Here is a 23,582-nt window from a genome sequence, read left to right on the forward strand (position 1 = left end):
ACGTACTGTTTAGCCACATTCCATGCATGCTCGCTCTACCGTTGGGTCACACACACACACACACACACACCGCCTCTCTCTCTCTCGTGCTCTCTCTCTCTCTGCGTCGCTCCCTCTCTTTTTGGCGTAGACGTTTGCATATATCAGCGGCTGGCAGGCTAAGAGCCTGGGACTTCCCCACGCCACACTCGGAGCCTTTGATCCGTTGCTTTGGAGGTAACATCAAACGCGAGGCAGCGAGAGGAGCTACTACTGTGAAGTTCACTGTTCAACTTGATGGCTTGGCCCAACCCCCCCTCCTCGCTCGCCCTCGCTCTCTCTCCCTGCGCTGCATCCCTCGGCTGACAAAAACACACAGTTTGTAGCCCCGGATTTTGTTTTGTATTTTATTTTATTGTCTCTCGTCCTTCACCTCCATAGAACCTATCTGTCTCGAAACAAGACCCCCCCATCATACACCTAGAGGAAGAAACTGTTTTGTGGACACAGCGCTGCCGTCTCCTTTTTCTTTTTGTTGTTTTTTTTTTTTTTTTTTTTTTTTTTAAGAAGCGTGCATCCTCATCCTCCCTCCATCTCTCTCTCTCTCTCTCCATCTCTCTCTCTCTCTCCCTCTCCATCTCTCTCTCTCTCTCTCCATCTCTCTCTCGTTTACTCTGTGTGCTAGTAACATGCATCGGCCCCGTATTGCAGTGGGTTGCGTCAATGCCGAACCGAGGCCCATTGTGACACCGGTGGTGGTGTTGGCGGATTGGCACGCATGCTAGCATGCTGGGATGAAGGCGTCCGGCCGTCCGTCCACCGCTTCTCCCAGCTCGGAGAGGGGAAGGCGTCGGGACACGTGGGGATGGGGAGCCCCGCGCTCACCTGGCCCAGTTTGGAAACCTGGATTTTTGGCGCCTGGGATTAAGAAAATGTGGAAGTCGGCGTCGATGAGACCAATCTGGGTCACCGCCAGGCGCCCGCTCGGCCGACAGATAGCTGCATTTAAATGACACCAACTTGGAGAGGAGCTCGAGAAAGCAAAAGGAGCCCCACTAAACGACTTTCCTTCCTTTCATGCTCCATCCCGGTCTGACTGAGCCAATTAGTGAAGGCGTGTGGCCTCCTTTTCTTCTCTTCCCTCACATCTCTCCTTCCTCTCCTCTTCCTCCAACCAGCGCCGCCCCGCCCCCTCCACCCGCCGCGCTGCGCACACAAGCGAACACCATCGCAGGTTGGGTGTATCATTATCGTAGTTTGCGGGGAGGAGGGCGAGCCCCCGCTCTCTCTCTACCTCATCGGCTTGTCAATCACAGCGTGTGTGTGTGAAACATCAGTTGTAATGATCTCCATCCAGCCTGTCGGCGTGCGTTAGCGCACTGCTCCCCTCGCCCCTGGAGCTAACCGCTCCCCAGCTAATAGATGCAAAATTAGGCTGATCAATAGATGGCCTCGGCTCATTATTGACACGTTATCGCGGTGTGGGATTTCCGTCGGGGGTTTGGTATGGGTCGAGCAGGAGATGCGAGGCCAAGGGAGCAGAGTGTAAGGCGTTTTTCCCTCCAAATTGCTCAGGCTACTTTTTTCATTTTTATTTCAAACCTCCAAGGGATAATATATGAGGCTAATTTATCCTCACGCTCACCGTGTAATGGCTGAGATTAGGGCCACGCTGAAGTTTGAGACGGCCTCATCTCCCTGTGTTTCCCATCAGCTGGCCATTTGTCTTGTTGGGGGAGCGTAATCAGCTGCGTGGCAGTCGGAAATGAGATGGGCGTCTTAAAAAAAAAACAAAAAAACTGCATATTAAAGATTCATCAATAATTGGCTTGTGTGCCTGTGTTTCTGTTGCGGGGGATGGGGGGGCCACGGTGTGATTGAGCTAAGTGGTAATCAACCATGAGAGGTGTGTGTGCGTGTGTGTGTGTGTGTGTGCGTGTGTGTGTGTGATCTGCACTTGGCGTGTGTGTTGGTGCGCGTAAATATGCATGTGTTGTTGTGTGTCAGGAAAGGCAGGAACGCGGAGGGCACGCCGGGGCGACACTGGCAGGGTTGATTTGGCTGTGTGTGTGTGTGTTGGCGCCGGGGAGGGGGGGCGTTTGGTCAGGTTATGGAGGGACGCCCCCCTCCACGCTGGCCGAGCAGCAGCCTCCCCTGACCCTTGCTGGGGTCTTATTGTCAGGGAAGCATCTCCCATTTTAATGAGGTCCAACACCCAAGTCCTTATTACTTATTTATTCATTAAGCTGCTGTGGCAAAAGCAGCAGAGTTTCTCTTTGGGTGCGAGTGCAGGTAAATTTAGCCGGGGAATGTGTATCCAAATATATTCTCCCATTCTGGTGCACTATATTATCTTAAAATAACACATTTCCACTGTGTAACAAGAATTGCAGGTAAAGCGTATGCTTATTGAAGCCAAAAAGACGGGTTTTTTTCGGCGATTGATAGCTTAGTTGTTGTGTTGCGCTACTCGGCCACGGGGGGAAAAAAAGGTACGAGTTGAAATCCTCCAAATTCAGGCCCGGGCTTCAGGGAGTCGGCCTCATGAATATGAACGCTGAACCGCTTCAAGGTGTGTGTGTGAACGGAACAGAGCAGAATACACTGCATGAATGTTTTGTTTGCGCGGGTCTTAGTTGCAGATTAATTGCTTGCTTGTATGCGTGTGTGATGCCTTCCACGTAATGCTTTCTGATGGATGAATATGCGTAGGTGGAAATGTGTGATGGTACGCGGTCGTTTTGGCTGTATATCCGTCTTTGTAAATCCAGAGTGTACACACACTCGCTCGCTTGCTCTCTCTCGCTCTCTGTGTACCTCCGAGGCTTGTTTCATAGCTTCCTTGCATTCAGTCGACCATTTAACTAATTCATAGTGAACCCTCGTCGAGCAAGACCAGACCCCCGACATCAAACGGCAACGTTCAGCCCTCCTCCAGCTCATTCCCAAATACAGCTTTCAGGTTCCCGTTCTACCTCTGCCTCTCGCGTCTCGGAGGCGACGCGCCACCTTTTCAGGCTCTCCGCTACTCCGCTCCCACCCCCCTGCATGCTGCGGAGAATCCTAAGCATCTGGAGCGACGGCACACACCGCCCGGCGTCCCCTCTCAGGAGCCTCCTCTGGTCTGGCGCACCCTGCCCCGCAGAGAGGCCCGCCGGGCCCCTCGTAGCCTCTTAAGTGGGTCAGCGCGCCGGGCTCTCCAACCAGGGAGGTGCTGGGCTCGACCCCGAGCGTCTGGATCCGCCCGGCCCGCTCCCACGGAGCCGCGGGCGTACGGTGGATTGCTGTCATCAATAACGATGATTTAATGAAACGGCGGAAGGCAGCGGAGTAAACGCTTTATTAGAGCTTTCCTCGGTGTGCGGCCTCCTGTTTTCCTCCCGCGGAGGCGCTCCGTGCGCCTGCGAAGGAAACAGCGCCTGAGAAGTGGTCCCGACACCGCCGCCCGCCCGGTGCTAAAGACGCCAGCCCGCCTGTTCATTAGCAGGCCTGATGGAAGGCTGGCCCACGCCCACCGGCCCTTCAGCACCCTGCCGCTATTTTTAGAGCGGCCCAGAGATACCGGTAATGATAGGGGGAGAGGGACGGAGGGCGATGGGCACGGAGTCAGAAATGGAGCGTTGTTTACTTTCCGAGGCTTGTTGAGAAGTCTGTGGGTTCTGGAGATGCACGAACCCACAGCAGTGGTGTCACCCACACACATCTGTGGCGAACATGCAGGCTGTGCGTTGGGGTTGGTGGTGCTGTCTGTCGTCATTCAAGTGATTATTTGGGATACGAGGATTCACGTGTTAAACTGTGAAGTTGGATTCCCACTGCCGGTAAATTCGGAACGTTGTTTTTTGTTTTTTTTTTCTTGGGATTTGTTATTCTTTGATCTGTTTTAGCACTTTTTAATTTTATTTTTTTAGTGCTGGTGGCCCGTTGTGCAACACTTTGAAACATTTGGTCAATCAGCTGGTGTTTAAACAGCACGTTTGCCCACACCTGCTGAGTAAACGGCGCCGGAGCAAGACCCTGCTTATCTGGTGGACTTGTGTTGGAGCCAGCAGCCGACTTCCAGAACAGGGCTGATAACGCTCAAGAGTTCATGGGCATAAATTTAACGGAAGTAAAAATGAATAAATGAATAAATAATACAACAGTTATATTTAAAGACAAACCTCTAACACGCTTACAGTATGTACACATAAAAAAAATGGCTTGGAGCAATTGGATCCACTTAATGAAGTTGCTTTAATGTGTTGAACCTATATTTTCGCCTCAGAAATCTAGGTTTAACAAATTAAAGCAGGAGTCCCAATGTCTCCCATTCTATTCAGTATAGAACAGTGTTGTAGCTCAAACACTCAATGATGCTTAAGGGTAAAAAAAACAAAAAACAAAGCCCTCTTTTAACAAATCCATTTATTTAAATTCACCTGCAAACAAGAACGCTCTGTGATTAGGTGGAGGAGAAGGATGGGGTTCACTTCCACATGCAGCCTGCGTGTATAACACATAACACCCCCCCCCCCCCCCCCCCCCCAAAAAAATAAATAAGTAATCTTAAAACCCGGGCTCAGATCGTCTGTTAGAATTGAATAAAAGTGGAGGTGGCGAGCGGGGAAGTTTGGGGCGGTGCAGCGGGGTGGATGCGCAGGGTGATGCCCGTCCCGGGTGGGAGGTGCTGAGGGGGAAGGTGTTTGGAGCGGGTTGCCGCCCCCGGTGCCGTTGGAACCCCCCAGTGGTTGGGGTTTCTGAGTAAATACGGGCCCGGCAGACCCTTCTCCGCCCCCGGGCACACCAACCTCAGGCCTTCCCACATTCCACTTTTATTTTCCTGCTTGTGAAGCGCCTCTGCTATCAGAGCTGGTGGGGCATCTTTTCCTGCCTTTTTTTTTTTGTACATGTTTTTTTTCTTTCTTTCTTTCTTAAAAAATAAATATAAAATATATATATATATATATATATATATATATTATATAAATATATAGTATATATATATATAATATATATATATATACTATATATATATATATATATATTTACTCATAAAATGTGCATTAGAACAACTAAAGCCTTCCTGACGCGGAACAACTAAAGCCTTCCTGACGCGCCTTCTTGTGTTGACTAACATTCACCCGTTTTTTGGCTCGCCACTTCTTTTGTTATTTGTCGTGCATACCCGTTCGCCCCATCTTTTAGCTCCGCACTGTAATCTCTGAAGTCCTGTTCTGACACGCACGCACGCGCGCAGCAGTTTATTACATGGGCTGGCGAGTCTGTACATGGACTTTTTTATTTTTTTTATATATATTTTTTTAACCAAGGGGATTTTAAGAGGTCTGGATTGCATTAAGTCCTCCCCCCCTCCACACACACACACACACACACACACACACACACACACACACACACACACACACACACTCACACACCTCTCTAAATTGCAGAAAATTACTGTTCCCGCCCAGACAATTGATGTGTTTGTATAAGCACATGTTTACATCTTCCCGTGCACCTGTGGCGCGGTGCACGGCACCCAGCAGCACCCGGCGCACATTAGCCAACCCAGCGAGGCGACCCTGATTATTGAAAATAATGGAAAAAAAAAAACAAAAAACAAACAGCAAAGGATGTTTTAACGTAGTGAAAAGGACGATCTCATCTCCCAAACTCTGTCGTCCGCTTTGAACGGGATCCTCTGTCCGTCCTCTGTCGTTAGATGTGAATAGAGCTGTCCGTTTCGCGGTGTGAGCGTTGTAATCTGCAAGCTGTCCGCCCCGAGCGCCGTCTCCTGGGAGCCGCCGGCGCTTTCGGTTCAAATGTGGGGGGGGGGGTGTGTGTGTGTGTGTGTGTGTGTGTGTGTGTGTGTGTGTGTGTGGGGTCAGGGGACAGAAGTGCGTTGTTTGCCTGTGCACGTGGTCGGGGGGCCGCAGATGGAGCCGTCAGATCGCTGTGTAGCAGGACCTTCCATCCATATGCTGCTCTCCTCCTCCTCCCTCCATCTTTCTCTTTTCATCTCTTTTCGTTTTCTGTCTCATATCTTTCTTCTGTACTTTTTTTTTCCCTCTCCCTGAAATGCCCTTCGTCCCTCCATTTGTTTTATTTCTTTCAGTTTTTATTTCCCCAATTGTTTGTCGTTCTTCCGTTGCGCTTTTTCCTCTTTTCTTTTCTTCCTCTTCATTCTTTCATTGTTTGTTTATTTCCTGCTCCGTTTAATTTATTTTGTTCTGTCATTTGTTCTGTCCTTTCTTTTTCTCACATCTTCTTTCTGTTCCTCTCTCTCTTTCCCTCTCTTTCCCTCTCTTTCCCTCTCTCTCTCTCTCTCTCTCTCTCTCTCTCTCTCTCTCTCTCTCTCTCTCTCTCTCTCTCTCTCTCTCTCTCTCTCTCTCTCTCTCTCTCTCTCTCTCTCTCTCTCTCTCCCCCCCTCCTGTCGGAGCCCAGGCTGTGATGGATGTTATCCTGAGTCTCGGGGGGGTCCTGCGTTGGCACATAAGGGGCCCGGCGTGTCCGCTCGGAGCCGAGCTTATGGCTCTTAATCCAGAAACGCTGGAGCGCGGCGCTGGCCTCCGTCCGTCCTGCTGACGCCACAATCGCATCAGATGGAACCGGCGGAGGATCCGATTATCGCCATAATCACAATAATCGCGGGGATTTCCCTGATACGTCAAATCAAAAACACGGAACGCGGTGTCAAGTCAACGTCAAGTCAAGAATCCTCTCGCAGCATGACGCCGCCGCCAGGAAGACGCTGAACAATCATATTGATCGGTGCGGCTTAAGCGCAGGATTCCAGCGAGCGGTCAAACCCTGCAGTCGCTGTCTGTTATCGTTACTAACAATTCATGAGGAAGTTCTCATAGCGGTTTTCACCCTCTTTGGGTCAATATCATATCGACCTTGAGTTAATTTTTGATAAGAAATGTGTGTGGGGGCAGGGGTTGTTTTGGAGTTGCGGAGGGCCTCCGTGGAATATTGGAGTCTGGAAGGACCCAACTTGTTCTCGGGGCTACTTCATGAATTAGAAAAGACACGTCGCTCGGAGATGAGTAGACGTTATCGGCTATCGTCTTTTTAGTGGTATTGAACCGTCGGAGAATAAACACATCCTCGTTGCGATACCACCATTTTGTGGCCTAAATTAATGATGATAGGAAAATGCGTGAGACACAGAATATTCGCTGGTTGTGTTTTTTGAAAAGTGGGTTTCGTTGGGAAATCGGACTTTGACACCATGGCCCAGTTGAGTTGAAACGGCCGCGGCTGGTTTCCTCCAACGGGACCTTTTGTGAATGTATGGGGAGGATATTGTGTAGAATGTCGTCGCGGTTCCCCTGAGCCGCCATTGTTTTCCGCAGCAGACGGGCCCTCGGACGGACGGCGCTGCGGTGATGTGTGGACGGGTGAGTGTGAGGGGGCCACGCCACAGCTCCCAGCCGGTCACGAGCCGCGGCTCCGGGGCCGAAGGTCCGGGCTTGTTTTGCGCTGCGTCGACAGTGGCTGTGTAGCTGGGCTGGACAGAGCCACATTAACATGAGCGCTGACTGCGGCCATCGGGGGTTAGGAGAAAGATTATAGATTCAGAACATAAAAAAAAAAAAAAAACAAATTATTTTCCTTTGGTTTCCTTCCCGTCGTAAAGGTTTTGTTTAATGTGTTTAAGACGACTTGGCCACGCTGTGCTTCTCAGTTTCTATAGTGTGTCGGCCTGAAATAAAACTGCCTGACTTGGTTTATGGTGTGAATTATGTTTGGACGCATGACTCATGAGGTGTGCATTTTCTTTGGGAGGATGATATAATTGTTTTCCGCGGTCTGGTCTGTCGGCCCTGGCCTCCAAAACCTACCACGCCGGTGCACGGACTTCCATATCGGCCCTTAAACAACATAACTTAAAGACCATATACAAAAACAAACCTTTAGCTGTATTCTTGGCTCACAGCGGCCAAAGAGATTAATGACTCGGGGCTGGAACTTTGGCGTTAAATGCCACAGAATGTTTTGATTCTAGATACCGTCGATGCCATTCAGTCTGGTCCATGAAAGTATGGAGGTTTGATGCCAAGTCCTACTGCTCTGGTGTAAATAAAGGGAAAAAAAAAGAAAAAAACACATGAGAGAGAATTGCAATGCTTAGAGAATAAGCGTCTATGGCTGGTGGCTTGACGCATTTTGAAGACCACTTCAACCTGGAATTATTTTTCTTTTGCTTTCTCCTCCTTGAGTTTGTGGACACCAGCACCGTAAGAGGTTTCCGTACCAGAAAGACATTGGATTGAATAAAAGAAACCTTGTCTTCATTGAGGTTTTGCAGCTTCTACATAAAACAACAGTCAGGATTCATCTCAGATTTGTAGTGACGGTATTAAATCAAAACACTGGAACCACAAAGGCAATCGCCATCAGCTACAGGTGCATAAAAAAACTAAAAACAAAGCCGAACGTACGCGTTGAAGCGAGCACATTTTTCGATTTCAAAAAACAAAATCTGCAACTCGTTCCAACTCGTCGGCATTCTGCTCAACTGCGTCACAGCAGCGGCAACGCAGCAGTTCCTCATTCTGTTTCCTCTTTGGTTCGTCCGCATCTGAACTTGAGGCGCCTCAAACTGCTGGAGGGGTGGAGGGATGGAGGGGCTGGTGGAGGTGGTGGAGGGGAGGAAAGTGTCTGTGGAGAGTTAGTTCATCGCTCTGTAAGGACCGCGTAGTCTCTTGTCTTTTACTTCATCAGAGACAATTGAGCCATTCAGCTACCATTGTGCCCGGCCAGGCAAGGAAGGGGCGCGGGGGTGGATGGTGGGTGGAGGGTGGCTGGGTGGGAGGAGGGACCTCTTCCCAGCAGCACGGGGCTGCAACACGGTGACTGAGTGGCTTTTTTCAAAGGCTGTACTGTATGTGTGGGTTTTCTTTTTTTTTTTTTATTGTTATTACTATTGTTGTTATGATTAATTTTCTTGCCATTCACTGCTATCCAGTGGAATCACGTTTTTCATGAAAAACAGATGGTGCCGTGCTGCGACACTGCAGGTTTAGTAGTCTAAATTAAAGTTGATGAGCTATACGACCTAAAATTTTGTAAAGTATCTAATGTATTGGGAGATATTAAAACATTAATATAAATTAAAATAATTTCAACAACCCACTATGTGATAAGAGCAGGAAATTATATATATATATATATATATAATCTCTCAATAATATCATTCTCTGCATTAACATACTGTATTCTGCATGATGATCCTCAGTTAGATTATTTGAGCATGGACGTGCCAACATAATAATAATAATAATACATTTGTCTGGAGAGGCGGAGAGAGTGAGTTATACTGGGACTCGCAATTTGTCACTTAGGAATGGCTCTTGAGTTACCCAGGAGGCGGGTGCAGTGGGGGGGGGTTTCCTTCCTAGTGGGTGAGTTGTCGCGCCGTGGAGTGGGGGGTCTGGGTGGGGGAGGGCAGCGCAGGGAAGGGCTGACACAGCGGAGAGAGGTCAGGGGTCACGGCCTACTGGGGCCTGGGCCGTACGTCCGTTAGTGGGGCCACTAACGGAGTGTGTGTGTGTGTGTGTGTGTGTGTGTGTGTGTGTGTGTGTGTGCGCTCAGTTTTCCTTGGCATGCTTGTAAAAGCTGCAGGCAGGATTAGTGTGTGAGAACATTTGCAATAGCAGGGCTGAAGTGGAGCCGCCTGTCAGGGCATGTGTCCTGTTCCCCTGCCTGTGTGTTGCTCTGTCTGTGTGTCGCTCTGTCTGTCGGTAGATTTGGGAAAGCTGAACTTTCCAAAGACTGGAACCACAATCTGTTGCAGAAACATATATAGATAATATATATGTAGATAAACTAGGGGGTTATACTGTCAATATTGTGATAAGAGACTAGATATCTTTGGGGATTGTGATTTTAGTTTAATGTTCTCTTTAAGGCTACAGTGAAGCCGTTTTCTGAACTTCATAGACTCTTCTAGATTACTAATGATTGCTTCTCAAATAGTGTGTGAATATCTTATGAAAGCACCCATGGTCATCAAATCATTGATATCAAGCTATTTGTCAAATAATATTGTGATATTTGAAGTTGTATTTGAATATCACTCAGCCCTTAGATAAACCTTGCATATGATGTAGGGTTTCAAATGAATCAAGTTAGTTTATTGGTGTGTTTTTATTTTTGTGTGATCGATGCCATTCATTTAAACCACATAAATGCCACTGTTCTTTGTAAATACCGACCTTGCGTCTTTTCTCTGAGATAAGATGATTTAATATTAATTGTTATTCTAACTGTAATGCACTTCACTGGGTCAAGTTCCTTGAATATGTAAATACACTTGGCCACTAAACCTGATTCCTTTACTTTCTCTCCACGCTGTCTTCACGGTCCTTAATGACCAGAGTAGGGGGTCCATAAAAGATTCCACAAGACCGCAAATCTGGAGCTTTTACTACCACCACCACCCCCAACCCCTCTTCTTTTTCCACTCTGGGGACATACAAACAAGCGTAAACAAACCCAGTTTTTAGCAGTAAAACCCCTCTGGGGGTCATAAATGAGAGGTAGCTGGTGGCGGAGCACCAGGCTGCAGCCTGAGACACGGAGTCAATAATTCTCTCCAGCGTCAGCGGCTGGCAGGCGCCCCGCGGTGAACCCTGTGCTAATTACCACTGATTTAGACACATTCTCAGGAAGGGTCGCATCGCGCTCGCTGCCTCACCTACGCTCCCACACACCGCACACACAAGTCACACCCATGCATGCATACAAAGTAGAACTCACCCTTTCATTGCGGTGCTCACACATGCACTTGGCAATGCTGTGAAAGTGTCCCTGAATTGGGGGGCGATGGCGGACGGCTTAGATCCTGGTACATTTAATTGTGGTTTGGAGGACGAGGTAAATTCACTTGCGAGATCTTTTTGGCGTCTTGGCATTCCGAGCCTGCATTTTCAGCGTCACTCATGTAAATGAGATTCAGTAATGAAAGAAGTTATTAAAACGATAATGGAGGGTTAATTTTATCCGGCACACCATATTCTGGGTTATGGAAGTATAAGAAGATTTGGGGGAGCGTTTGGGCATGTAAAGAAGGGGCAGACAGTATGAGGGTAATGCATGAATGGATTAGGGTTGTGCATTACTGATTGTTCCATGATTAATTTGTGTAAAAGGGCCAGGATCCAAACCCAGATGTACTTAGCAGAACTCTCCTGGCTATAGCCAATGGGTTACGGTGAAGCAAATATTCGGTAGGCGCTCTGTCTAATGTTGAAACAGACATATTTTAATGGCTTTGTCTTTTGCGTCGGAGGTAAAACACTGCCATTCCTTCCTCTTAGACGGAGTCCGTATTGACTTGCTTTATTTGACACTTGTTAATTACCTGGACTCTCCCCTAAAATTGGGTTACCCTCACAAATTTAATCGCTTGAAAATCCAGCAAAATCCTGCAGTTGTCTGAGCAGTTAATCAGGACAAGTATCTGCATATATTGGAGAAGCGGTGAGCGGGTTTCCTATAGATCTCCAATGTTCCCGGTGTGTGCCGTTGCCGCGGATCCAGGGCTCTATTTTTCCCTCCCTTACAATGAGAACCATTCCAGGCCCTCGACCTTCCAGCAGCCGACCTAATACCACAGGCCGCTCACAGCTCAGAGGGCAGCTGCAGCTTTTCTCTGTCCAACGAGGCGGCCTTGACATTGATAAGCAGAGTTTAGAGAGCACATGGCTCAGCCGGGTCACCAGCCAGGGATCACTGGCTGAATGTTCGGTGTTAACTTTGGCTAAAAGGTTCAGTGGCCATAAGTCATAATGAGATTAGAGCCATACTAGTCACTTAGGTTCCAGTTGAAGCGTAGGTGCGGTTTTGATTTCCACCTAGGACTTATCAAAGTGTTGTTTTGCATGAACTCGCGTTACACAGACCCTGATTTCACCAAATGATGACAGAATGCAGTTAGGGTTTCTATTTCCGTTTCAACAGGCAAGCAGGACGACCTTCAAAAAACCCGTTTTAATATTCTCAGAGAGTTATCGTTTGTTTAAGTTGTTAAGAGGTTTAGACGCAGAGCGTTATATGCAAATCATGTCCATCTATTCGTCGACAGTTTAGTTGAGGTGTGGCCGAGGGAGAGAGAGATGGGGGGAGAGAGAGAGAGAGAGAGAGAATCCTGATAAAGGCCAAGTCAATCATTTATAAGGAAGGAGTCAGGAGGTTTAGCCACGGAGGAGCGTGTCGAGACTCCACGGTTTAAACTTTTTATGAGTTCCGAGCCTGCCGCTAATAAAAGTCATTTTTATCTGCAACAGTCACATTTATGGCATTAGGTCATCGTAGACCTCCTCCTCACCCTTCCTCCAACCCCAAAAGAGTGATTCACCTCATATACGGAACGGGTCCGATTCGGATACGAGACGTTCCCTTTTCGACCACGTTGCCTTTTTATTATTAATTCCTCATCCCATCATCTCGCTGGCTGCTGACGGCTGGCAGCCATACCTAAGATACTGTGCTGATGAAGTGATGTATAATTTAGTTGAACAGGACTTCAGCACGACCCCCTGCTGGCCTTTCCGCTGCGCGCTTTAGGCCGCAAACCAGATGGAAACGGATTCATCTAGTTGGGTTGGTGTAGGTGTCTGATAGGTGTCCAACCGGAATACAAAGAGGGAGGCGCGGCGTTCCGGGGTGGATTTCTGGGAACTAACAAGCTTGGGCGATCCTGGCTTTGGTAATTCCATCAGCTCGCTGGGAATTAGGTTTGCGAGCAGACACATCGAGGTATCGAGACTGATAAATATTACCATTGTTTCCTGTACAAACCTGCCAGACCTATGGTGGTACTGTGCCCCCCACGTTTCATTTTGCTCTGCGTGTCGGTCGGCTGACGTCATACAATTGAGGGAAGGTGAAGTGGAATTTGGTTGTTGGCGGTCCGTCGTTCGGATACTTGAAATTGAAATGGTTTTACGTACATGAAAATGCACAACAGCAAATCTATCAAAGGTTCTGAAAATGTGTGTGTGTGGGCCGTTCCTGCCCCCCGTACGAGCCCCGGTCAGCATCATTGTTCGCCCGTCTCCATGTGTTTACGTTTCCACCCGTCGAGGATGTCGACTCCTTTATGTTTGTCCCCGTCCCGTCTTTATTTCAGTTTTTTTTTTTTTCTGTTTTTGCCCTTTTTGCATTGTTAACATGTTTTGTTTGTTTCTTTCCATTCTGTTTCCTTTCTGCCATTCAGTACCTACAGATGAAATGGCCCCTGCTAGATGTTCAACCAGGAGGTCTCCAAAGTAGACAAGCACTTAAAGATGCCAGGTCTCCGTCACCTGCACACATCGTTGTAAGTAACACTCCGCTCGGCCCCGCTCCCCCTCCCTTCCTCAGCTCCCTTCTTTCTTTCCTTCCTTCCTCCCTCCCTTCCTTCCTTCCTACTTCTGTTTTAAAAAGGAAAAGACCAACCCTCTTTTCCTCTTCTCACTTAAAAAAACAAAACAAACCTTGAGGGTTATAGCCCCCTATAACTCCTCCTCTTTCCCTCCTTTTTGAAAGCTGTTGAATGGATGTCGTTGACTAACTGAAGATAAAAATACAGACATATTTTCCTTTCCTCAAAAGGAAACACGGCGACTAACTGTCTCAGCTAGTTTTGTTTTAACCTGCGAGGACTTATTATACACATGCACGGTTTGGCATTTTGGGCTGGCTGAATTTAGCACAAGCAGCTTTTCTCTTGAGACTGAACGATGAGCAGGAAGGTGGTGTTAGGTGTAGCAGTTGCTCTTTGGACTGCCACGCTGGCGGTCAGCTCGAAGGGTAGACCTGATACCGGGCCCAACACTCATTTAGAACCCTGTGTTTTCGTTTGTCTGCTTGTTTTATGAGGATGTCCCAATGCAGTGTTTCTCAAACCGGGGTCTGCGGACACATAGGGGTCCTCCTGTTCACCAAAATCTCATTTTGGCAGCTCTCAGATTATGGCTCAATAATCCCTCTGTGGTAAGAAGCCCACACGATAAAGGCATTTAATTCCTAATTTGCTTTGGTGGAATTTCACTACATGTTGCACAAACGGTCGGTTCAAAGTGCATTTTCTTGTGCTAATTGACACAAATTGGCCAAGATGTCCATAGAAATGAGGTCCGTCGCTGTGAAAAGTTTGAGAAGCACTGTCCCCACGGCAGGAGCACCAACTTGTTGCCTTTCATTTATTCATTCTTTCAACCTTTATTTAAATTCTCGGGAACACAATTGAGGGTAGCCTTCATTTTCAGTCATGCCGAGATTACATGAGGCGGCAATAAATAAATAAATTGAGAGAAGCGTGGGCGTTTCCTCTACGTCCAGCGAGTGGAAGCTGAGCTGGAGCGGCGCAGTTTGCCATAGGGGTGTTTGCTGTATGTACACCAAACAGAGCATTAACCCCAGGCGTGTTAATATCTTGGAGGCTCTAGTAGCTCTGGAATGAACAGTGGAACATGAACTTTAGTGCTGGCCGGAGGCTAAAAATGTTCTGGAGGTCAATGGAAAGGTTGAACGTAGGGAGGTGTGTGCATGCGGTCAAAGGGTTAGCAAGCCCCAAAAAATCGATGCGAGAAAGGAGTGAGAAGAGTTGGTAGGTGACCGCGAACGCCCGTGGTGTTTCTTGGACCAGTTGTTACTTTTTTTTTTTTTTTTTACAGTCGTGCATCTTGTAAAATTGTAATGGTTTCCCTTTTTTTATTTTATTTTTTTTAATGAAAATGTTAATTTTAAAACAGCGCATGATTTATGCAGTGCATGGTCACAGGTTCAAAGATGGTGGACCAGTGAATATTCTGGGTCTTGTGGTAATTGTCTGGTAGTCCAGTGTGCAACACTCAGGTGACCCCTCTGCTTATGGACTAAACCAAATAAAAAGATGTAGCTCCAAATATTACATATAAATACTAATGAAATTTGTCATATTTATTTCACCGAACTCCCTTTGTCACTCTTCTCTTCGTCACATTTGACATTTGATTGCCTAGTTTAGTTTTATTGTCTACATTAAACACCATCTCAACATTTTCCAGTCCAACGGTAAGTGAAAGTTGGCAAGCCAAGGCCCTGCTTTGGTGTTTCGCCCGTTTAAGTCGAGCACGGCTTTAAATAGCAGTCGAGTCTACAAAGGGCTGTTTATTTGAAACGAAAACCCTGTCAAAAGTTGTGTTTAAGACAAAGAGCTTGCGATGACAGTGTTCCTCCGAACAAAACAGCTCAGGTCTCCTCCTCTCCACTGCCATGCCAACTTTTATTTTTATACCGAGGAGTTCAGGGGTCCTGTCTTATTCAGATATTTTAAGAGACGCAAGGGAAGGAAGGGGGAAAAAAAAAAAAAAGGAAAAGCAGTCCTGTCTCCTCTGAAGTCATTAAGCCGGTTGCAGGCACCAAGCTCTGCAGGTAAATTCTTGTGGTTTTATCCTGCTATGAGTCATGCGGCTGTAAATACTTAGCACCTCACGTCCTGCTTCGCTCTTGCCTCGCTGGTCACCTTCATAGAAGAGGTCTTTGATTACACAACAGCACCTCATGACGGTTACAGCTCTGACCTCTTGTTGTTTTTTGTTCATTACTTCCAAATACATCTGTTGTTTGTAGACATCCAGTAATGTACATCTTATACCAGTGATTTGGAGTGACTGGTGCCGTTGGTGACGCGTGAGATCAGTAACCCGGTGGCGATAAGAGAGGAGACACGCTGCCACATTGGCACACAACCTGTTTGTCATCGTAGGGCGTCTGGAATTGGATGTGAAATGCGGCTGGTGTTGTTGCCGCGCCCTCCGCTGGGGTCTCCCATCCACAACCGCCCGAGGAGGCGTTTTGATGGAAAGTTTCCTGTGTTTGCATCATACCTGATGCCGAACATATAGACAAGGGAGATTACACAGCGCTCCACTGAGAAGACCGACGGTGACATCATCGCACCGACTGACTCGCTCTTACTCCAGCAGCCGCGCAATTTCATTATTTTTCTCTAACACTGCCCCACCTGTACTACTACGTGCTCTCCTTATCAATAAATTGGGCTGTAAACGGTGGTATCTTATTTGCCTCCAAATGAGGAGCGAGTTGGCACTCTGACCCCTCCCTGCCCAGCAGCGCCTGCAGTCTGCCATAGCGGAGATAAGACCCAGTCGAATAGGCCAGAGCGATAAGGACACTGATCTGGAGCGGGAGCGACCCCTGCACCATCAAGACAGAAAGACCTGTAGAAGCAATGGTACTGGAAGTTCAAGGTGGAGTATCGTGAGATGGAGAAACAGAAAAGCATGGATGGACGAGGGAGGGAGGGACTGTACGATATGGAAGAATTTATAAACAAGATGGGATATATATATATATATATATATATATATCAGATCTTTTGATTAATTAAGACATAATCGTCACAAAATTTCACACTTGATCACAATATACGGCTGAGATATGACAACAGATATTATTGAGTTGGCGCTGAGGCAAACTGGCAGCACTCTGCCGGTCTCTGGCTCAGGGGAGGGTCAGCGGTGGAACGCAGGAAGTGACATCACGATCCAGCAGAGGGCCGACCGTCTGCCCTGTCCACCGTGGCCTCAAAGAGGGGCCACACAGGGCCCTTTGAAGTGCCTGGCCATCCCCGCAGGCAGCCTTAAAACCCAGCACCGCTGAACTTTCATGCCATTGGCTGAAAGTTATTCAATATTTATATGTCTATTGATGTGTAATATTTCATCCAGGGAACCTGGGAAGAGAACGTTTTGGTTTTTGTCTTATGCCTCACACGGCTTACAGAACTTTCGCCAATGCTCATGTTCGCCGGACGCTGTTTGTGGGGTTTTCTATAAGGAAACATTGATTTAGGAAAAATCAAAGTGTGTGTGTGTGTGTGTGTGTGTGTGTGTGTGTGTGTGTGTGTGTGTGTGTGTGTGTGTGTGTGTGTGTGTGTGTGTGTGTGTGTGTGTGTGTGTGTGTGTGTGTGTGTGTGTGTGTGTGTGTGTGTGTGTGGCAAGCATTAGTAAAGGTTTAAGGTGAGGCCATAGGTTACCCTCATCATTATGGTGATGCAGTATCGGTCTCCCAGAGTTCCCCCTCAAAAACAATGGCTTTATGTCATGTATATGTGACGTGTCATTTTATATACCATAAATTTGGTATGGAAGTATGTATATGTATGTGACAAATAAAAATCTTGAATCTTGAATCTTGAATCTTAAATTTATGAGTATATCTTTTTAAATATATATTTTATGAAAAACATATATATAAAATTATTAGATTTTTTCTTTTTCTTTTTTAAAGGGGTATTTTTAAAACTGGGTCAGAAACATGCACGTTAGATGGCTTACACACACACACATAGACACACACACACACACATTCATGTGCGTACGGCCTCAGAGTCTAGCCCCGGTCAGACAATGTCTCCATTGTTTTCCGGGCTTCCACTGGCAGCAGGGAACAGCTTGAGTGTTAACCATTTCCTTACTGTGTGTGTGTGTGTGTGTGTGTGTGTGTGTGTGTGTGTGTGTGTGTGTGTGTGTGTGTGTGTGTGTGTGTGTGTGTGTGTGTGTGTGTGTGTGTGTCAGAGGTAGTGAAGCATTGGCCTGCGGGGCGGGGGAGGCGAGTGAGTGAGTGAGAGAGGGAGGGAGAAAGAGGGGGAACGCTTGCTCCGAGTGTATGGTAATTAGCGTAGAGGAAGTGATGGAATCTGGCCTTTTTTTATGGCAGGCAAGACGAGACCTCCCACCTGTGGCTTTTACAACCAATCAGCACGCTTGTTTTTCCCCCATTCAGCCGCACTTGTGTGCCTTAAGAATGCGTACAGGAAAAGGGGGCATCATCTGAAAAGAGCCGAGGCATTCTTAATATTACAACAGCCAATAGAGTTGAATTTTTTTTTCCCCCTTTAACTGCGCATTCAGGGAGAAGGGCCACAATGACTTTGCTGGCTCCCACAAAGGGCCGGAGGGCCCGCTGGCCGGGCGACCACCACCTCGGGTCAGCGAGAGAAAAGACGGAGCCGAGATCACATTGACTATCCTTGACCACGTTTTTTTTCGGCTCTGTTTGGAGACGTAGGGATAAAGGAGACTTCCTGCGGCCTGAATGGGCCGTGCACCTGGGCCGGACTAAACAATGAGTGCCGGGCTCTGGGAGGCCAGGCCGCCTCCGCTGTTAATGAGGCTTTTAGGGTCAGGAGGCGCCACCCACACACTACCTTTCTGGACCTCACCCACAGGTCCTGAACTCCATGGACCTCCGTCTCTCTGGCTCACACTACTTATATTATCAATTGTTAGGGATGCATCAGTACCACTGTTTGCGATGGGGGGCGGGGTCAACAGCCAGGCAAGGCACCAACTCAAGTCATGGGCAGCAGTTAGGGATCCAGTGCCTTGCTCAGGGCCACAGTGACAATACAGATTACATACACGGTCCTAAATTGTTAATTATTCGCCGTTGCTGTGAACCTATCAGGTTCGTTATCCCAAAACTAACATACAAAGTGTAGACTTAGGCCGTTATCCGGGTGTCATCAGAACGCAGCAAATCTAATTTATATTCCATTGTTTTCCATTAGAAACACCTTGACAGGCTTCTGTGTCAACAAAGCAGGAAAACACAATGGTTTCTATAGTATTTGTCCATTGACACGGCTCTTAGCGTGGGATTTCTGTATCCAGAGACACTCAGCTCTGACCCAAGAATAACAGGGTGAGGACTTAAATCGTCGCTTTCCTTATTCCGCGGACGTTGACCTCTCAGAGTTCTGCACGAGATGTTGCAGCTGCGGCTCCTTGTTCGTTTGGCCGCGGAAGAGGGGCCGGACGGCGGCGGCGTACGACCCCGCCGCTCACACTGACGGCACTGTGTCGGTCATCGCCAGCCGCCTCTCGCCATCTGCTCGAGACAAGACGCGCGGGTGCAGAGTCGCGGTGACATCATCGGCGCGGCCGAAATCTGTGGCTGTCGAGACGTGGCGTCAAACCCGGGAGCTGAGACAGTGTCAGCGAGCGCCGGGCGACTTGACACCTTCATTGTTTGTGTCTGGCGGCCTGCGTGTCCCGCACACTGTCCCTCTGTGCGCTCACCACAACGTGCTGAAACCCTGCCAACACGACCGAGCCGCTTGTATGTAAACCTGACCACCCCGGTGTCCGTTGGAAGTAGAGGGAACGTCGCCGCCATGAGAGATGGGCGTGGCTAATACAAATAAGAATTGAGGAAGGCTTCGACGCGCTCGGCGACGCTCAGCATCACCGAGTGTGGCGATCTTCACCGGCGCTACATTGGCATTGCCTTCAAACTTCAAAAATAAAGCTAAAAAACAACCCCTGTTTGGCTACTGGATTTCCGCTCAATGTTTGTGCCACCTACCATCTTAAGAAAATTATAATAGCACCTTGTGCAATATTTGTCTTTATGTCTGTATAATGTGATTAGCTGTGAGGAAATTTACACTCTTTGTTTGCTTTTCTGTTTGGCCGTTAAATAACCCTGGTGCACTTAGGCAGCCCAACAGAATGCCTGTATCAAACACACTTTCTGGTGTGTGTGTGTGTGTGTATGTGTGTGTGTGTGTGTGTGTGTGTGTGTGTGTGTGTGTGTGTGTGTGTGTGTGTGTGTGTGTGTGTCTCACACCAATACCCGCATGCTTCCCTGCATGCCCTCTCTACACAGTTATCTGGTTGACCCCTGGGTCAACCACAAGTACAAATATGACACTTTGACCCCGGCGAGGAGAAAGTAACCCGAACATCGGCTTTGAGTAGAAATGGCCACGAGGTGCGACGCTCTTCAAACAAGCTCCGTGCTCTGTGGCATTCTCTGTGCGTGCGTGTGTGTGTGTGTGTGTGTGTGTGTGACTGCAATTAGTGCGCTGCTTTTCCTTTTGTTAACAAACATCTGAATTTATTATTATTATTTTTCCTTGATCTCCCTTCCCGCCTTTCTTTCCTTTTTTCCCCCTCCTTTTCCACTCCCTCCATCCTGTTGTCATTTTCTGATGTCTCTGTTGGTGATGTGAGAGTTGATGAGATGTGAGACAGCAGATACATGATCAGGGAGGATTGAACCCATCAGAAAGGCAGAGTTCAGCTCATATTTGACTTCCAGCAGTTTAAATCTTTCCGTGCACACAGTCAATTACTGGCACGGAAAGTGTATTTTTGGATTCAAAATATTAAATAACTTGATTGTAATTAAAAGCACTGTGTGGAGTTCTCCGCTGTTAAACTCTCAGTTTTTGGTGGAAAAGGGCATAACTTTACTGTAACCCTCCTTGAAGACAACTTCTAACTAACATGATATCACGAGAACCAAAATCCCGGGTGAAGTAATGGAGCTGGAAACGCAACCCTTTTGGTCCATTACGTCACTGAAAGTCCAAAACGACTCACGGTGCCTCTCTGAGTTAGTGAGCTACAGTAACGGTGAGGGAGGGGTAAGGTCCCAGAGCAGCTAATACGGAAAGTTAAACAGCCCTGAACATCTGCCAGATCCATGCAGGGCCCCCATAGTGTTATGTCAAAAGTGTTCCGGAAAAGTAAGAGTGTGTCTTAACAACCAAGCAGCGAGCACAACCGCCATGTTAGCAGAGCAGCGGCAGGCTGATTCCAAATTCTCTGTGTGTGAAGTGTGTAACGTCAGGGCTGAACACGAACCCGGGAGGAAAGTGAGGAGGCGCGGGGGGTGGGGGGCGCGGTGTTTCAGCAGAGAACACGGTGCTTATGCATAAAACCTGGTAGGCTGGTGTGTGTGTGTGTGTGTGTGTGACATAGAGCTGATATAATTGTGTGACTTGGGAACGTCCGTCTTTGCCTTTCAGGGCCCCTTCTGCTTGGAATTCCCCGGACAGTCAGATCTGAGCCTTCACCAATTTCAGTTGGTGAGAGACCTTTGAATTCCAAAAATATCTTGTTGGATTTGATTTAAATTTATTATATATTTTTTTCTTTGTTTTGATGCTACACACAAATTAACAAGTGATGATTGCTGCTAATGCTGATGATTTGAAAACACAAAAGGATCAACAAACCAAATCAGTGAATAACCCTCATCCTGGTGGCGATTCTTATGCTGTTCTGCTTCTCTGCTCATCCAGCGCTGCCGCTTTGTTGCTGTTGTGCCTTGTGTTTTTAAACGCTGCTCTGCGGGTGTGATTTAAGGGTGTGTGTTGGGGCGGGGTCAGGTGGATGGGTTTGGATAGGAAACAATACTCACCCACTCACTCACTCACCCACCCGCTCACTCACCCACCCACCCACTCCCGCTCTCCATCTTCCATTGGCGGACATCTTTTTCCTAATCATTCATGTGTCTTTCCCTCGTGCACTGTACATGCTGCTGCTGCCGCCGCCGCCGCTGCCGCTGCCGCCGCTGCTGCTGCTGCCGCCGCTGCTGCTGCTGCTGTGTTTGCTGTTGTTTTCAGGTCTCCGTCGTGTGTTTACTGGGGTTGGAGGTGGTGGTGGTGGTGTTTTTTGATCCGTGACGTCCAAATACGCACGTTGTTCTTGGGGTCCTTTGCGGACGAGGTGCGCGCTGCTGAGCGCTGAAAGATGGCCGCGTCGCCGGCAGATTTAGCCCTTGTGAACCGGCGCCGAGCGGTGATGTCAGCTGTCGTGACGTCATCAGCGGCGGCAGGACGAAGCGGGTTACCACGCACTGATGTGTGTGTGTGAGTGTGTGTCCACTTCTAAACTTCTCCACTTTGAAGCCAGTTTTCTTTTGTGTTCAGTGTCCTGGTCTGAGTGGAAGCTGAGTCTGTTGAGTCGGTGCACGGCTATTGTGCGTGTGCGTGCACACGCCTGCCACCAACCTTGAATATGCATTATTATATGTTTTTAGATAATGCACAGCTTGCAGAATCATCATTTTTTGATTTGGAAGAAGGAGGAAAAAAAAAAAAAAAAAAAAAAAAAAAGTAGGCACTTCGTTATTTCATGTGTTGATCGGAAATTGAAATTGGACAATGGCTGGAAAATGCTGCCATGCGACAATTTGGAGAATTTCAATAAAGTGTGTCATTTTTTAGAAATCCATCATTACTTAAGAGGCAACAGGTCACATCTGTAATCAACAAAATGATGAACAAAGCAGCATGGCGTGGGCTGCAAGTGCTCCAAAAAGTGTTTGCGCCATGTTACTTGTAAGGAGATCTTGAAAATAAAAGTACGTTGTAGAGCTTCATAGTTTGAGGCAGCAGTGCTTCTATCTTTGGAGAAGTCGGTTATTTTTAAATGTTTTCAAATCTCTGAACGGCTCCTTCTGTTTTCCCCATAAACTGTGTCGACAAGTTGCCATAAGAATCAGGCAGAAAAGGCTTAATAGTTAAGTTAGCCTTGATGTAACTACAAAGTTAACTTGTGCCCGTGGGATCAGTCAGCCACAGATTGTTTGTGTCGTTGCCACCAGTCAGGCCTGTGAAGCTGCTTCCACAAAGCTCAGGGAACTTGGGTTATTTTACAGGCAGCAAGAGCTCTCCAAAGCCTCCTTGAGTTGATCAATAGTGTGTGGATTTTTGCACCGTCTTCAGGGACTAAAGGCAGCAATCGCAGAAACAAAACAAAGCACAACACAGGCCATCAGATAAAGGACTCATTTTCCACAATAAAAATAGCAATTTACTGTGATGCTCTTGTGGACCGAGGGGGGTGGGGTGGCACTTCTCCGTCCACTTCAGCGCTCTTTCTCTCCCTCCCTCCCTCCTCATCCTCTTGCGCAAGAACTAGTTTGCCGAGGTAGGATCTGTAGCCTGGGTGTGCCCGTCTGTCTTGTCGAGTCTTACAAACACGCCTTTTGTCCCCGGCCGCCCGCCTTCGAGAGCCGATCCAGACGGGCCTCATGTGACGAGAGGTCAAAGGTCGAGCGGGTCAGGTTGAACGTACAGTGCGTTCATGTGCAGTAACCTCTCGGTGTTCGATGGGGACGGCAGCAAGATCTGATCCGCTGTCTGTTGATTGCGACCTCAAAGTTATGAAAAAGGTTCTTGAAAGACGAATTCCTCGATATTGATTATTTTAGATATTTTGGGGGTGGCTATTGGCGCGTTCAACAGATTCATCACCATGATATCCTAACATAAACACAAGTTTTAACACTAAGCTTAAACAAACTACAGAAAACAGTGTGCAATTAGCCCGCAGCCACTCGCTAAACCAATAGTTGCCAAGCAGCATTAGATTCTGCCGCGGTTTAATTCGGCTCCTTGTTAGCAACTCGCTTTTTCAAGGCTCATAAGGGCTTCATATTTTTCAAGCCAGACTTTTAACTGGCCCTGTTATTTATTTTTTTGCCATTGGCGCAAAAATGCACCGCATTTCATAGGCCTTTCGTTGATCGCAAACCATATTTTATGGATCCGACCGAAAACCTAATCAGGGAAAAAATGCACTCACGGCTTCAAGACGCTAACTTACTTCGGGCGTTCTGGACGATAAACTGACAGACTCGGTGACCGGTGTCCGCCAGTGATGACTGACTGACAGACGGTAGTGGGTGACGCGGCCGACCCGCCCCCACGTTCCTCCGCCCGCACCCCGGCTTCCAGCCCCACGGGCGGCAAACGGAGGCTGCGTCGGCGTCCACGCCGCTGCATTAACACTGGGAGCCGTTTCACAGGGAAACTT

General features: G+C 47.8%; 1 protein-coding gene across 20 annotated transcripts in view; it reads left to right on the forward strand.

Annotated features, from left to right (window-relative positions):
* Window positions 1-23,582, forward strand: part of tcf7l2 (transcription factor 7 like 2) — a 97,011-nt gene that overhangs the window by 25,504 nt on the left and 47,925 nt on the right. For 13 of the 20 annotated variants that reach the window (XM_080020820.1, XM_080020831.1, XM_080020838.1 and 10 more), the window contains exons 4-5: window positions 13,193-13,294; window positions 20,783-20,842. In XM_080020820.1, the coding sequence (XP_079876946.1) occupies window positions 13,193-13,294; window positions 20,783-20,842 (162 nt within the window). The remainder of the gene's footprint in view (window positions 1-13,192; window positions 13,295-20,782; window positions 20,843-23,582) is intronic. The other 7 variants (XM_080020839.1, XM_080020823.1, XM_080020822.1 and 4 more) reach the window with 1 other exon arrangement.

This window comes from Zeus faber (assembly GCF_960531495.2).
Source record: "Zeus faber genome assembly, chromosome: 20".
NCBI lineage: Eukaryota > Metazoa > Chordata > Actinopteri > Zeiformes > Zeidae > Zeus > Zeus faber.